The 17,467-nt window shown below is 40.5% G+C and overlaps 1 protein-coding gene across 1 annotated transcript in view; it reads left to right on the top strand.

The window, feature by feature from the left end:
- Positions 1-17,467, top strand: part of SMYD3 (SET and MYND domain containing 3) — a 1,005,705-nt gene that overhangs the window by 155,841 nt on the left and 832,397 nt on the right. The window contains exons 4-5 of the mRNA XM_088474473.1: positions 666-723; positions 16,652-16,788. Of these exons, the coding sequence (XP_088330599.1) occupies positions 666-723; positions 16,652-16,788 (195 nt within the window). The remainder of the gene's footprint in view (positions 1-665; positions 724-16,651; positions 16,789-17,467) is intronic.

Raw genomic sequence — 17,467 nt, forward strand, 5'->3', positions numbered from 1 at the left:
AGTGTTCATAGACCGGGATGGTGCATGTGCCCATGTGCATGTTGGCGCTTGTAATTTTACAAGCTGAAGCATACAAAAAAAACTAATGAGCTCTCCATGCTTGCTGGCACTTGCAGTACCACAAGAGCTTGTTTTATATTTGGGGTACAGCTAAGTATGCCAGGACAGGCATAGTGCTACACTACATTGTGAAAGAACTAGGTGCTGGGGCGCTGGATCTCCTGTTTTAGCCCAGCTAGCCATTATAAGGTAACCAGTACTTAGTATTGTTACAAGTCACCTAGCATGTTGGGATATCTTTTGCTTAATTACGCCAGTAACTTAATTTAGTTTTTGTTTCTAATGTACAAATGTCAGTTTTTATCCATAAATACCAAACTTTGTATTAAATAGACTATGTGAGCAATCCTCTAGAGAAAAAGTAGAAAAATAATTTTCAAAGCAGCAACAGGTACTGTAATTCAGCAATTTTCTCACTTGGTCCTCTCTATTCATAATATGGTATGGTTAAAATGCAAATTCTAGTTTTGTAAATCATCGTTAGCCACAGACTACATGTTCCAGTAGACATGCCTTATGAAAGTTGCATTTAAATTATATAAAAGTTTGGGCAAACACTGGGAGAACAGCATCTGTTTTTATATATTTTATTTTTATGTTTCTAGCTTGAACAGCCAGATTATGCTACAGGAGAATTCTACGCAATACATGCTCTTCAATCGCGTGAGTTTATTTATATATATTTATTTAAATAGCAACTAAACCTAAAATACAAGTTAATATAAGACTACATTAATAGATGTACAAGAAAACATTTGAGGAAGTAATTGTTATTTGTGGGTGAAGCATTCCTTGTATGCACACTTGGCTTATTTAGTAAATGAGGCAAGGAGGGCAGTACTAAAATGTCCTCAGTACTGCCATGAGCGAACACCAGCTGGTGATGTAAGTAGTGGATGTCTGTGCTTATATGTAACTGCAGTGAATATATACCCCAGAATACCTGCTTTGTGAAAAAAATAGCAATAAAAATGGTTATGAGTTTTGATTTATTTTAATCTTAGTGCCACAGCTACCAATAGGCAGGTTGCACTTCAGACATGGGAGAACTATATCTAATAAGAGCCTCCATCCTCTGCTCTGCTTCTCTCAGTCCCAGAATATTTACATATTGTTTACTGCATTGTAAGGTATCTGATATAATTAGGAGGAGCACTGGTAAGAGGTGACTCTTGTTGGGTGCAGTTCACCCATGTCTGTTTCTAAGATTTTGCCATGGCCCAGGGTACTGATTGGGATAGTGAAGGGGGCAGGGAAGCTGTCACAACCACTGTTGTTTCTTTGATGGCATATCCTCGGATTCAGCATGATTGAGGTTCAAATCCCGACAGCGGCATCCCGGCAGCAGTGAAAATCCCGATCATCCCAAGGTAAGTATTTCCTACCCTAGTATACCCTCTAACCCTCCCTTAGGGGTGCCTAACCCTAGCCTCCCCCCCAACTGCCTAACCCTAACCTCCCTTCCCCTAGCCTAACCCTAAACTCCCGGGGGAGTGCCGACCCCTAAACCTAACCCTCTCCCCCCGCACCCGGTGCCAAGCTTATCTTCGATCGGTAAGCCGGGTGTCGGGCTCCTGGCGTAGGTAAAATGACAGGTGTTGGGATTTCGACGCCTATGATTTAACCCCTTGCCGGGATTAGACAGTCGGGAAGCCGACGGTCCGGATTCCGTCCGTCGGCTTCCCGACTGCTTCCCATATTCACCTAGACAGCTCTCTGTAATAGAATACTGTGCAGAGTCAAACATTAAAGGATATTCAGTGATTTTTCCTTGTGGGTATGCAGTCAGAAGTATATAGAGGGTTAGGATTAAGCTTAAGAGCTCCCTCTGCTTGTTATAACAGTATTGTTGAGTCTGCATTACTCATTACTTTCTGCATGTGTTCAAGGTAGCCAGGATCAGACACATGCAGGCTGAAACAGACAGCAGAAAAGAGATTGGGGAACAAAGAAAATGAACACATGGATAACAACCACCACCACCGGTTGCTTAATAAGAAATTAGGCAAGGGCAAGACAGCGGTTATAGCTGCAAAGAATGAAAACCGACAAGGGCACACAGTGAAATAAAGGGGACATATATAAAAATGGAGTACATCAAGAGTAGAAAAGAGTAGATAAGACCATCCTAAACAATGAGAGAAGGTGGCAGAGAAGAAAAGAGCATGGCAGAGACAAATAACTAAACGGGCTAATAAAATATGAGAGTAGACAGTCTTATGGGCAAACTAAAGGGGTGACCAAGAGAAGGAGGTCACTGTTTTGGTCACGCATCTTATGTTCCTATTTGAGAGATAGGGGGCGCAAATGCTCTTTCTGGCCCAGGAAACCAAAAAGTCTAGTTACGGCTGTGCTTGAGAGCTTGTACTGTGTATACCTAGAAGCAAAATAATTACATTGCTGGCCATTTGGCAATATAAAATGAATACATGTTCTAACAAATCTTATATATAAAATTAATTGGTCTGTTTTTTTAACTTGTAAAGGTCACAGGAGTGACCGAAACGCATTGTTGCTCCCAGCCACAAGCACTCCTGTATCTTCCCTCCGGTTTATGTGGCTTTGACCGATCCAGACCCAGCGATACAGGCTCCTATAGTGACTCAGCGCCTCTGGTGACAAGTCGGGATCTGGAGGTGGCCGTCTGAAAATAGACGCCCTAATTATAAGCACAGAGACAGGTGACGAGACCTATGGGGTGGACGCTCCTTTCCACCGATAGAGACCCTTGAGAGAATATCTGTGATTCCCGGCGCTCATGCTCTGGACGATCCTTTCAGCCCATACCGGAGGTAATTAATAGGCTAAACAGTTATTGATACCCCTAAATCTATATACCCAAAATGTCGCTGTTCAGCACTACAAGTCGCATAAGAAATAATTGCTTTTCAATCCAATTGTGGTTCCAAAGCACAAAAAGTTATATTATTCAATAAAAAGTATAACACACTGTGATCTATACAATTAGCGCAAAAAGCAAGTAAATACAAAAGGTACAAGCCGATACATAAGCGTGTGCACTGGTCCCAGTATACAGTCATCTCTCCAGCCTGTGGTCATCCAAGAAGAATGGCTGTATACTATAACCAGCACCCAGGCTATATACCTTACAGAACAAAGAGACTAGTTAACAGATTTCCATTGGGTCTTGTTCCTGGACATTCTGGTACAATGCAGGTAATTGGACAGTTCATACAGCGTCACTAGGGGGATGTCCCAGTTCCTCAGATGTTGCTTTGTGTGGTTTTCCCGCCGAAGAACAGGCCTAAACTAGTCAAAAGATACTACATACAGATATACATTCTAACCACTAATTTCCTATGATTCATAATTTGCAGACGCATGATGCGATCTCCTTGCCGATAGAACCGGAAATCTGCAAATAAACAGTTATTTAGCATGGTACCAAACATGACTTGTCTTCTAGTCTCTATACCTTAAATATCATATACAGGTTGAGTCTCCCATATCCAAAATGCTTGGGACCAGGGGTATTTTGGATAACGGAATATTCTGTATTTTGGAATAATTGCATATCATAATGAAATATCTTGGGAATGGGACCCCAATATACACACAGAATGCATTTATGTGTTATATACACCTTATACACACAGCCTGCAGGTAATTTTATACAATATTTTCAATAATTTTGTCGCTCAAGCAAAGTTTGTGTACATACATGAAATAAATTTATGTTTCATTTACACCCTATACACACAGCCTGAAGGTAATTTTATACCATATTTTTAATAATTTGTGCCTTAGACAAAGTTTATGTAAATTGAACCATCAAAAATCAAACGTTTTATTATCTCAGTCATGCCAAAATGATTCCGTAATTCGGAATATTCCGTATTTCGGAATATTTGGAAATGGGAGACTCAACCTGTACTTTACATTTGACAATGTAAGTATTAGCTAATAAAACCTCTAATATTTAATGTTATGTAATGTTCTGGACTGAGCATGCGCACGACGGAGGGAGCTCCGTCGTGCGCATGCGCCAGACGCGACGAGCAAAGGAAAGTCCTTCGCTCGTTGTGTCTGATCAAAGGGGGCGTGCTGTCGATGTTGATTGACAGCACGCCCCCTTTGGTAGGCGTGCCGGGGGCGTGCCACCCTGACGGGGGCGTTCCCACGGGAACGCCTCCCGTCAGAAGCCGGCCCACTGACATCACTAGTGATGTCAGTGGGAGTGATTTTGGCTCTGATAGAGCCAAAATCACTCCGGAGCTTGCGGTTGAAAACCTCAACCGCAGGCTCCGGCTCGCAGTTTCGATGGTCGCGATGGTCACGACCATCGCGGCCATCAAAATGCACGCTCGTATAGCCTGTGGGTGGTGACCCACAGCTATACGAGCGTCCAGGAGGACGCTCCATTTTCATGGAGGCCGGCCCTCATTCAGAGCGTGCGCTCTGCTCAGAGCGTACGGCTCTGAATGAGGGCCTATATTCTAATATTTTTATATGATTAATAAATATTTGAATTGATCTCTTTACTCCAGCGCAGAATTTATACAATCTTTGGTTATTGTTTTCTGTGAGGTGGGCAACACCTCTTATTATTCTGCAGCAGCTGTATATAGAGCTGTATCAGCTAGCAGTTAAAACAGGTGCTGAGATTTTTATTTAGACTGATTGTTTGTCCGATTATACATTCAGACACACATGCATCGATTGGGATGAAGCCAATGCAAGTTGGTCCAGTTGGATCCTGGCCAGGATTTAGGGGTGTTAGCGTCCCTGTCGGACCTCCCGTTGGTGTGCGCCAAGCAGATCTTTGATCCAGGGAGCCCGTTCTGGGCCTTCCACTGGATGGATTTGGACGACATCACATAATTTGGATGAAAACTTCAGCAAGTGGTAACATTGGATTCCAGAAGACATACTAGGGAGTTGAGGTTCCAGTTGGACCTCCCGTTGGTGTACGCTGGACAGAACTTTGACCCGGGGAGCCTGTTCTGGGCCTTCTTCTGGATGGATATGGATGAGAACTGTACAGAGGGGTGGCAATTGGTCTGGGATATCTAATGGAGTGGTTGGGGTCGTGGTCGGACCTCACAGCGGAGTCCGCCGGGCAGATCTTTGACCCAGGGAGCCTGTTCAGGGTCTTCCACTGGATGGATTTAGATGACATCACATCATTTGGATGAAAACTTCACAGAATAGTAACACTGGATCCCAGAAGACGTACTAGGAGGTTGAGGTCCCGGTCGGACCTCCCATTGGTGTATACTGGCCCAAACTTTAACCCGGGGAGCCTGTTCTGGGCCTTCTACTGGGTAGATTTGGATGAAAACATCTAGAGAAAAAAAATTCTGCTCTGGAGTGCAAATTCAATCATTTACATTTGTTCATACCATATGTTATCGCAATAAAAACAGCATAAACATCACAATACACATATATATATATATATATATTTTGTGTAGGGAAGATAGAGGCGCACTGATTATAATGTAGCACTCTAATATAAATGTGATGAAAAAATAAAATCTGAATAAAATATATGTGACACACCTCAAAGAAATAATTGAGTGGCAGCTCCAATATAGTGATAGAGTGTGGCACTCAAAATAATAATAAACAAGTGAAAAAAGAAGCGCCTACCAGTGTCAAGAAAAATAAATTCAACACAAAAATGGAGAACGAAAAAAAACTGGTGATAGATCCACTACTTATTTGAGACGGTGTTCTTCGGTCATATGACCATTGAGGAGGGATATGAAAATGAAAAAAGGGAATACAACATAGTGTGTAGCATACCGCACTATATATTGCTTCATATAACCCAGTAATCAGTTTAGACCCTTTTAGGGATCATTACTCCCCCCCCCCCCCCCCGAAAAAAAAGAAAAGAAAAGGTTTTGTTTGTATAGAAACACTTTCCAGGGTCAGAATTAATTTTTTAGAAAATCAGGTTGTAATGAAACAGTGACAAACCATGGTAAAAAAACACGTACAAGAAAATACATAAATGCTTATCTGTCCATTTAGGGGGGTCAAGGTACAGTAGTCCCATATAAATGTGTGTAACTCTCTTTTTAAGTCTTATATGTAGTGTCTAAAGTAAAGGCATATTTTATCACTACCTCTATATGTATATTCCAGTTGGAATAGGATCAATACATAGCATATAAACATAACCATTTTAAAATAGAAATTAGCAGCAATATATACATGAACGATATAGAACCTGTATATAAGGGTTTATCAGCTTGAACAAGTAAAGTGTTCCTTTTACCTAAGTGGTTAATCCCAAAAACACCACTTAGTAATAATTCAGTTAGGTTGTTGATTTCCAGGCTTTCCTCATAAGCACATAAGGAAATAGAGAAGTCAGTGTATTACCTCTAGGTAATTAGCTATGGCATACATTTGTATCCAGATAAATATAGTGTCCCAAAACTCTGACGGCAAGCAGGGGCATCCCCCTAAAACAGGTCAGGGTAACCTAGCATCAGATCCAGACTGACTCACCATCCGCTGATTGTTGCTGACAAGCGGGAGAAGCTGTACCCACGGCACCGCAATCAATCCAGCCTTTGAGCTGGAACGCTGGCCGCCGTCACTTCGTCAGGTATGCTGGTTCTAGGCCGATGAGCGCTGTGTACCGTTCAGGTATGTATTCAAGGATAGCGGCACAGGAAAAATATCAAAGCAACAGGAACAACTATGCGTTTCAGTCACTTCTGTGACCTTTTTCAAGTTGGATGTTCCTTCACCCTGCCGGGCTAAATACCACAGTCTCTCGTTTAATTGGTGCTTACAAATTGGGGATTAGTATCCACCTGGATCACTCTCTTGGATTCGAGTTTCAAGCTTGCTATATTGGAGATGTTTGTAGTAGTTAATTTTCCTCTACACATCATACATATATTCATTTAAAACATAGAAAAAAATATATATATTGAGTCCAACTATAAGAATAGTTTATACCGAGGTCATACATAATAAAAAAGCTTTTTCTCTCTTAACTTCATTTGTATCTAATTTAATGACGGATTTCGAAACAGCTTGCAAGTATTAACCAGTTAAATACTGGTATATAATACCCCAATATAACACTCAGCCAAAATTATCGTTATGATATCTCAAAATTGTATATACACGCAGTAAAGATATAATTATCTGAATAACTGGTAATCATAATATATTTAAATGCAGTAAATAAATTAATAAAAAATATATTAAAAAAATAATAGAATAAATAAAAATAATAATAAAAATTAATAAGAATTACTAATCAATACTATGGCACTAATAGCAAGGAGATAATTTAATTATTTAATATATTAGGACAAATTAACCACACTTGACAAAGCAAACCAGGGAAAATTACGGGGAGGGGAAAATAGGGGAAAGAAAAGAAGGGAATGGGGAGGGGGAAAGAAAGGGGTGTCAATGGGGGTGTCTTGACATGTCATATCTACTACAGCACATATCTACCTGTTCTAGAAAGTTGGCCCTAATATTTATACATAGATATTCAGAGTGAATGCAAAAACCAGTTTCTTAAAGAAAGGGTGCGAGCATGAGACAGGTCTCCCCTTCATCGACCTGACCGTATGTATGGACGGGGAGACATGTCCCACGTCTGCACCCATCAATTACAAATTCTAAGGCTTCACTCAGACCATCTGGCTGTATGGTCTGAAGTCTAAATATCCATTTCGACTCTGCCTTGCACAAATGACAAAACCTATCACCCCCTTTCAGGTTATAGCAATCGTTTCAACACCCATGACTTGAAGACCCTTGTGGTCACAATTATGTTCGTCTCTAAAGTGTCTGGAGACACTATGTGTCTCAAGAACTTTCAGTATATTCGTACGATGCTCCATAAATCTTTCTTTAAGGATCCTAGTGGTACGTCCTATATGTAAATTGGAACAGCTACAGCGTAAAGCATATATCACAAACCGGGTTTCACAATTCATGAATTTTTAATATTAAAGATGCTCCCGTTATTTGCATAAATCTTATTAGCCTTGTTTATCATATAATCACATGTTAAGCACATAGAGTGATTACACCGAAAATTGCCACAAAGTTTATTAGAAAGCCAAGTATCTAACTTGTAATTTTTTGGGCGATTCGTAAACATACCGGGAGCTAAAATACTCTTGAGGTTCCTCTTCTTTTTGAAGACCATTCTAGTTTTCTCTTCTATTATTTTAGCTAGTATTGGGTCATGTTGTAAGGTTTTATAATTTCTATTTACTATAGACCTAATCTTATTAGAATCATTATTAAATTGGGAAACAAAGTTATGGGAATAAATCCCTTTATCTTGTATCTGTATATCTTGTCTCATATCTTTGTCTTTACTTTCTCTAGCAACCTCAATAGTATCAGAATTAGTCATATTAATACAACTTTCACGCCTATCAGTATTAGTCTTTCCATGTAATTTATAAGCCTTATCTGCATGATCCTGTGTTTCATCAATTAATCTCTCGGGGTATCCTCTTTCTAGAATTTTTTTTCGCAGCTTTGTAGCATGGGTTTAAAAATCATGGCTCTTTGTGCAGTTGCGTCTAATTCGCCCCCATCTGACTCTTGGGTATATTATTTATCCAGGGGTGGTGATGTCCACTATTATAGTGTAAGTAGGCGCAACAATCTACTGGTTTGGTGAACAAGGTTGATATAATTTTGTTGTCCTCCACACATAGGGTGACATCCAAAAAGTCAATAGATATGTGACTAAAGTGCGAGGTGAAATGCAAATTCATATCATTCTGATTTAAATAATTGATGAACTTGTCCGCAGACTTGTGATCCCCATCCCAAATAAAAAACAGGTCATCTGTATAACAGCCATAGTACACCTGGCACACCCACTCCAAATGTGCTCTTTAAAGGACTCCATGTAGAGATTGGCGTAGCTCTGGGCGAACTTGGTGCCCATGGCCATGCTATGTGTCTGAAAATAATAAGTGGAATCAAACAAAAAATTATTATGTGTCAATATAAACCAAATACCCTCCACCAAAAAGTCGCGTTGTCCGTCAGAGAGATTTTCATCAAGCAACAATATCTTTTGAATTGCCAATATCCCCATTTCGTGGGGAATATTGGTGTAGAGGGCCTGGACGTCCAGGGTTAAAAAAACATACCCTGGACACCAGGTAACTTCCCCTAATTTTTCTAATAGATGACTAGTATCTTGTATATGTGATCTCTGACGGACAATGTGACCTTGTAAAAAGTGATCAACATAAAACGATAAATTAGATGTCAGTGAACCAATACCCTAAATAATAGGTCTGTCACAGATCCTGTCACAGGTCTGCTCGGTGGTGTGACAAGTGTTTTGTGAATCTTGGGCAAATAATGAAAAACTGGTGTTATAAGCTGATGTGAAGATAAAAAATAAAGTTCATCCCTAGTGATTACCCCATATGTGGAGGCCAAATCTAAAATAACCCCCAACTCCTTTTGAAAATCCATGGTTGGATTTCTAGCCAGAATACAGTAAAATTGAGGATCCTGTAATTTTCTAAGGGTTTCACCAATGTAGTCTGCCTTTTGGATGATGGCAACAGATGGGTGATCATTGGTCTGGGATGCCTAATGGAGTGGTTGGGGTCCCAGTCGGACCTCACGGCGGAGTGAGATGGGAAGAACTTTGACCCAGGTAGCTTCTTCTGGGCCTTTCACTGGATGGATTTGGACAACATCACATAATAAAACTTAACTCAAAGTTTTAATTCCAGTCAATGCCGGGTACTTCAGCTAGTGTAGTGATAAATGTAAAATATACATCCAGCTTAAGATAGATATTAAACCAAAACCAGTATTGTATATCCCAGCTGTATTGATGGTAATGTTATATAGTATACATTTTGTCTATTAATAAATATACTATGCAAGAAGCAAGAGTGCTACTGTATGTGACTGCGAAAGTTAAAACTCAATTTTAAATGGCATAAGTGCCTCCTTCTTGCAATCAGCAAATCTATTAATTTGCATATTACGTATAAAAACTCATACACACTAGACGATGTGCTGTATGAACGATATTGGTGAAAGATTTTCCGTGAACTTTCTGTAGTGCAGGACAACGATATTGGGTGTACACACTGAAAGATATCTTTAAAGATATCATTCAGTGATGTCCATCCTGCCACATCTCTGAACAGGCAATTCTTGAGGATATCTTCAGATTGGCCTGCATGTACGGGCGACAAAAGATATTGTTGCATCGTTGGTCGTTCACTGCATACACTCTGGGCCTGATTCAGAGCCGGACGCTATTTGCGCTCGCTCATTCAGAAAAAGGGGCCGGCTATTTAAATTGAGCGCTCCCTCTTTGCGGTCTGTTGACGCCTCTATGTCTGAGCGAGCGAACGAAACATGCGCTCGCTATTTTGTAAAGACGCCCCCTGGCCGCTCCCATCATACGTCATCTCCGCTATTTATTAGATTAATCGAGTACATCGAAAGGCGTCTGAACTGCTCGCAGTGCTTGTGGTTGGATTTTCCTACCGCAATCATGCGAACAGTTCAGGCTAAGAAACAACCAAGTGACGTGGTTGATGACGCTGCTTTGTTAATTATGCACACCCTTAAAACGTCCGTTTTGACCGTTTGGCATGCCTGCGTTCGGATCTCCCCTCCCCGTTTTCAAGCACCTTCCCCTGTTACCACCCACAAACGCCTCATCCTGTCACTCAAATTAGCAGGCACTCGCAATTTTGCGAACACACGTTTTCCGACCGCACTGACTGGTTGGCGCAAGCGCATTACGACCCATACGCATGCGCAGATGTGCGAACATCGCTCGGAGTGAACGAGCGGCCGCTTACGAGCATCTCTGAATCAGGCCCTCTGAACGATATATATCATTGAACGGTATATTTATTGTCCATATCGTTCATAAAAATCGTCTAGTGTGTATGCGGCTTAAGATTTGGGGACCTTTGCTGGTCTGACAGCAGTGTTGGAAATACCAACATTCAATGCCAGCATATAATGGAGATGCTTAGGTATGATATGATTATAGATTTTTATTGAAAACAATTCACTCTTATAATTTGATTTACTATATGTTTTTATTTGTATGTAAATGGCTGACTGCAAATATCAGGTAGCACTGGGTGTTGGTGACAGTGCTGGGAGATGGAGGCAAGTTTAGTTCTGGAAGCAGCGCTGATTGTTGGTGACACCGCTGGGAGCTGGTGATAGATTACTTTTGCAGGTCGCGCTGGGAGCTGGAGACAGAGATGGGTGTTGGTGATAGCGCTGGGTGTTGGTAAAACTATGCAACAGGTACAACGACCCTGTTACGCCTGTGAAACACATTTGTCATCGATGTTCTCTTTCTTCCGAAATATGCGGCACCACCCAAATTGCGAAAGCCTCTTTCCGGAGTCTCTCATTGATGTCATCCTTCTGCTGCTGCAGTTGTTTCAATTCAGCCTTTTTCTGTTTTACTTCAGCTATTAAGTCTTTTTTACGCTGATGTAGCACTTCTACTATATCCCCATTGGGTGCAGATTCTTTGGTTTCCTCCTACTTGTACTCGCTCTCTGTAACCAGGCTGCCATTGTCGCTGTTGCTGTTGTCTTCTCCCAGGTTACTTATGGGTTCTCCTAGGCCAGTGCTATCAATTTGCTGCCTTTCACTGTGTGTCCATATTGATGCTTATTCCATTTGCATTTTCCTCTAGCCTTTATACAGGTTCCAATGATTGTAAATTGCCCCACCAAACATCACAATTTCAACGGTATCATTCTCTTTGGTCACTATCAAAAACTCTTCTTCATCTGCTGGATCTGTCAGCTGTCTAAAACAGTATTGGTGATTTATACTTAATGTTCTCCGACACATTGCGTCTTAAATTCCGCTATTATTAGCAGGTTGTTGAATCTCGAGGTCTGCATCCTGCAATTCAGTTTGCTGTTATTCCACACTTTGGGCATCAGACTCCTCTTTGAAATCACTATCAGAGCAATCCATCTCATCATAAACTTGTCCTTCCTCCAGATCTTCAGTATGGAATTCAGAATGTTCTTCTTCTAATACTTTCAATAATAGGTTCCTCTATAAAGTTATCTTCTGAGGAGTCCATTTTATTATTATTATAACTTGATGTGATTCGCAATAGAACACCAAGAAAATGCTGCTTAACTGTAAAGTGAAAAGTAGCAGAGTGGTGAGCTCCAAAGCGCAAATCAGAGTATTTCGGCTGCCTGTGGTCACTATTAGGGGTTCCTTTCCCCAAAATAAGTTGCTGTTAGCAAATTGTATAGTGACCTGGGCGCTTAACAAAATACTTAAAACAATATAGCCATAAAATATATTAACATTTATTTGCTGGTTTAAAATTATGTATGCAGCATATCCTATATTAAGAATATACTAATGTTTAAACGTTAACATAAAACAGTTGGCTTCAAATGAAGTAGAAAAGCCTTCCAGTCTTTTGTGGTGAGTGTCACCTTAGGTAAAACAGCAGGGGTTACCAGAACATACCCTTGCTGGTCACTCACAAGCTTTAACACGATCCTGGATTTGTAGTAGGCTGCACACAGATTGCCAATGTGTTTTGAGCAGGTCTGCTCTTCTTCAAGGCTTGTCTGTGTGTAGTCCTGGGCAGGCTTCTTAAATAGCAGAGAGCTGATGAGTCACTAGGCGCGACCCGAAGTTGTCATCTTGTAACTTCTGGTCTGGTCGGCGTTAATCGGCCCCATATATATTACGTTTTTAATATGCACTCCCACTACCTGGATGTTAAATTTTTGGGCAGGAAGGGGAGACAAGAGGATTTGTTTGTGGAGTCTTCCATGCGGTTGCCGAGAAACCGGAAGTGCGAGTCTGAATACTTCCGGTTGCGCCAGTTGGTGCTTTAGTGTAGGAAGCTGGTTTCTTACATACGTGTATAACACCACAGAATGCGTATCAATAATTATACTCTCTCCAGAGAAAATAATAATTATGTGTGAGACAGAAAATAACATTATAGGACCTGGTGACAGACTTGCTTTAAAGAGATAAATGAGAGACAAAATTACTAGAACACATGGTCAGAATTAATCCATCTTCAGCTATCCAATGTTCCTCTGACAGAGAAAGGACCAATTTGGGGCAAAGATAAAAAAAAAAAGGGAGCTAAAGGCAGCGGAATCAAAAAAGTATACTATTATAATTATGAACACCCCACAAATATGCAGCCAAAGCCGAGACTGCGTGCACCTCTAAGAGAACACCTTATCCTTCAGGATAGGAACTGAGGGATTAGACACTGGACACTGATCCTCCCCTATGGATTTGGCTGAACTTGCTCCCTTACAAGCTTGGTCTGTTTGGGGTAGGTGCATACTTACCTACTTCTCTGAAATCCGTTCTGGGAGCAGCCAGAGAGGAGTTGCTGCGCTTAGCTTCGGGGGAAGGGGGAGGGGGCAGACTATAGCTGTCATTAGGCCCCAACCCTTTACAGGAAAAGCCCACAATTTGCGGGACAGTGAGGACGCTATTCGCGTCATTTAGCCCCGCCTCCTCCCTACGGACCCGCAAATTTCTCTGAAAACTTCCCCATCCTTCCCACTTCACTAGCAAGTGTACGGGATGCGGGAGATCTGCCTACTTTTCCGGGGGTGCGGGGAGTTACCCGAAAAATTGGGAGCAAGTATGGGTAGGTGTAGAGTGGTTTCCACTTCCCACTCCAATTACGTTAACATGCCCTTCCATCCCCTTTCCGGCTCTTCGTGTGCCAGGTGCAAGTCAGCATACACAAAAACTATGATGATGTATGTTGTAAGAATATTTGGCTCATACGCACAATAAAAAAAAATGCGCATTGTAAGCAAAACAAACTGACTTGCATCAATCTCCAAATGACCCCCATAGAAAATGTCATTAACAGCTTTAAGAGCATCATTTGTGCATTTTTGTTATCTCCATTTATTAAAAATCACCCTTTGTAAGCCTACCTCCCTCTCGCTGCACCAAGTAGTTCATATTCACAATGTTCATCATGGCCTCCAGGTGCTTGTCACTGAAGCCTTTCATCCTCAGGTCCTTCGCTGTGTCAGGGTAAATGACCTGATCTCGGAGAGTGCCCACGGACATGTAAGACCTCTAGGGTATGTACCAAAGTTTTATTGCAATGATAATCCTTCTCCCAAATAATCCGGGAATTGTCTGACTGGCTCCAGCTGGACTCCTAATAGAGGAAAAATTTTATTTGGTCTCTGTGAAATGTGATGTCAATAATTCAGTGTCATAATTCTAACTTTCCCAAAGTGTATTATATTAAATCATCTAGTTTGACAAGGCTGCAAATCAGCAGCAACCTGATGTGCTTTTTCATGTCATACAATTTCCTCAGAGATATAATTTACTAGGCTCTGGCAAGCAGCTTATATAGCCTATAATCAGAAAAAAAAATCCTCAACAGGTGTGCCAACAATAAGAACCACGGACAAAGTATTAACATTTGTTTACCAAAAATTAAAAACAACTTTTTTTTCTTTTTAAATCACTTTATATTGAAGCATCGCATCAATTCACAAATATTGAGTATAATATATCAAAATATATAAAGACAAAAAAGGAAAAACATAAACATGTTTGTAGTCGTGTACAGAAATATACAATAATGTACATAAATGTGTCCACACATATGGCTAATACGCCCAAAACCATTAATAAATAAATGTCAAGTACAGTTATATCTTTTAAATCAATATCCCAATAGGGCCCTTATTGGAGACGGGAGGAGCCAAGAACCCAAATTAAATAATAACTTATCAAGGAATTAACTGTCCAGTATTATGGAAGGTTCACCCAACAACAGTCTGGTTTCATACCATTCTGTGTTTTTAAGGGAATGTCTATTTCGATGTTGAAAATCCACTGGGTGGAAAGAAATAGAACTTTCCCAGGACTTAAACAAAATTTAAACCAATTTTTCTTTGTCCAAGGTAGTCTCTAACCAGTCCATTTGAAAAATATGGTGTAATTTTCCCTTGAACAAATTTAAATAAGGTGGGAGAGTTAGAATCCTTTCTTGCAGAATAGATTTATAGGCTACTGCACTAATTTCCAGAAGGACCTTTCTACAACCTCTGGAAACCCTCTGGATTTCTGGGATTACTTCAAGATCACCCATTCGCAGTGAACGGAAAATAATTGACTAAATGTTCCACTAAGACATTTCTAACGTGGAGACAAAAACATCTTATTAAAGTACATGCCCAAAAACAATGAAATAGATCTGCCTCTGAAGCACGGCAGCGACGACACTCATGGGAAGCGGAAATGTCTGCCAGGTATTGCCTATGGGGTGAAAAATAAACTCCATGGAATATATTTAAGAACATTACTTGGTATTGTATAGAGGAAAGTAGACAACATGAAGAGATTAAATTTTTAAGTAATATGGGGCAACTAGGGGCGGTATGCAATTGTTTTTGCTGTCTGGATCTCCCGTCTAAAGTGACAGGAGATCATGGGGCGCTATTCAATTGATGCCCATTTTCGCGTTGGAGGCTTAAATTATAGGAGCACCTGTTTTTCTCCACTTTTGGCTACAAGGGTGTAACTGGGCGGCAATGGGGCATTTGCTGTTGGCTTGTCCTTGACACGTAGACAGATTTGCGGCCTATGCAGAGGCAGGCATATGCAAAGGTCCAACCGTTTCAGATGGATCGTTTGGACCCAGGACAGGGCTAATGTAAATCCGAGCAGAAAGTGATCATGTCTGCTCCCACCAGCTGATGTACTGTATATGCTTGGTGCAGCGACATAAATGCAGCTGGCTATTTTCAAGCACGCAATTCGGCTGCTTTGCGAGCGGGTTCAAATAATGACCAATTCGCATAGGTATGAATAGGTATGAATTCAGACATTGTGAGTGGGACAATGACGCTACTTTATAAGTCACTTACTTGGGCTTCAATATTTACATTTGAATTTAGCAGGATGTTAAAAGTTAATAGAATGAATGGTAATTTAGTGTGCTTAAAAGACTAAAAAAACATTTGGTTTATCAAATTTTTTTCTACTTTACATTTTACTTTACTTTACATTGTGTTTGATTTTATTTATAGAAATACATATTAAGGCCCCTCGATTAGATGATTTTTTTTAATGATTTGCCCGATTCCGACACATCGGAACGACAATCTTTAAAATCGTCCAGTGTGTACGCATTATATCGAGTGGTACGCACTCCCGTGGGGTCATCAGTTGCATTGTCTGATCATTCCTACATGCAGTCCAGTCAGACGATGCGGATGATGACCCTATGCAGCGGGATGCAGCAGGGGCTAACATATCGGGCGGTCGGGCACCGGATCGTCCAGTGTGTACGGGCCGTCGGATATGTCGGCAGGGGGGTTGCGGGTCGCATTGCTGGGGACACACGTCGTCTAGTGTGTACCCAGCAATAGTTAGATTATTTTCAAACTCCAGCTTAATTTTAAATATTTTGTGCCATAAATAGACCAGGTGTTTTGTTTTTTTCCCATGTTTATAAGCCTACTGTGTATTTTTAAAGTTATATTAATTCCTCCCACTCCTTGGCACACCTCTTACTTGTCTCCTATAACGTTTTCCCACCCTATTATACTTTTAGATGTTAAAGAACTAAATGAAGAAATGAGAGAAGGCCTGGGGCACCTAGCTGCTACATTAGAGCAGTACTTGAAGAAGGAACTCCAAGACTATTCCCAGCTGCCTCCTGGTTTCCAGATTCTTGACTATTTCGGCAAAGTAAGTGCCAAGTCTAAATTTATGAGTGATGTAAATTATGGCTGTCATGATGCACTGATCAAAAACCCAGACTGTTTCTTGTAAAACCTAAATAAAAGGTTTGTTGTACATAGAAAAAATATATTTATGCATAATTGCTTTCAACTTAAGGTAGTTGAAAGAGTTTTTTTTCTTTTTTACCTCCCTCCCCCATTAGTGACAGTCAGTAGGTGTGCCAATGATATATTGTTGGGAGTATGACTTTTGTTTTGTCTTTAGAATCCTTAAAATGCAAATAGTCTGAAGGCCCAGGGCATTACTCTGGTTTTTGTGAAATTATTACTTTTTTATTTTTTTATTTAGCACAGTGAGAAGTGCATTTAATGGCTGCTGATAGCCTATGAAGTTTAGTTTAAGTTCTAACAAAATGATGTGATAATGGATGTGAACATTTTTAATATTTTTCATCAGGGCTAAGCTCATATTAGCCTCACGTTTCAGAAACAATTGGTCAGTGCAGCGGAAATAGAAATATGTGCTGAGTGTGCCCAGTTGAGTAATTTGTTCTTATGTCTTACTGTACAGTACATACACTTTTCATTTAATATATTGCACTTACAGTAGTTACAATTCACATTGGAATGTAAATATACAATGAGCAGCGCTGATATAAAAATATAAACAATTTATTACAATAATG

Source organism: Taudactylus pleione, unplaced genomic scaffold (genome assembly GCF_031769625.1).
Source record: "Taudactylus pleione unplaced genomic scaffold, aTauple2 ptg000154l, whole genome shotgun sequence".
In the NCBI taxonomy this organism is placed as follows: Eukaryota; Metazoa; Chordata; class Amphibia; order Anura; family Myobatrachidae; genus Taudactylus; species Taudactylus pleione.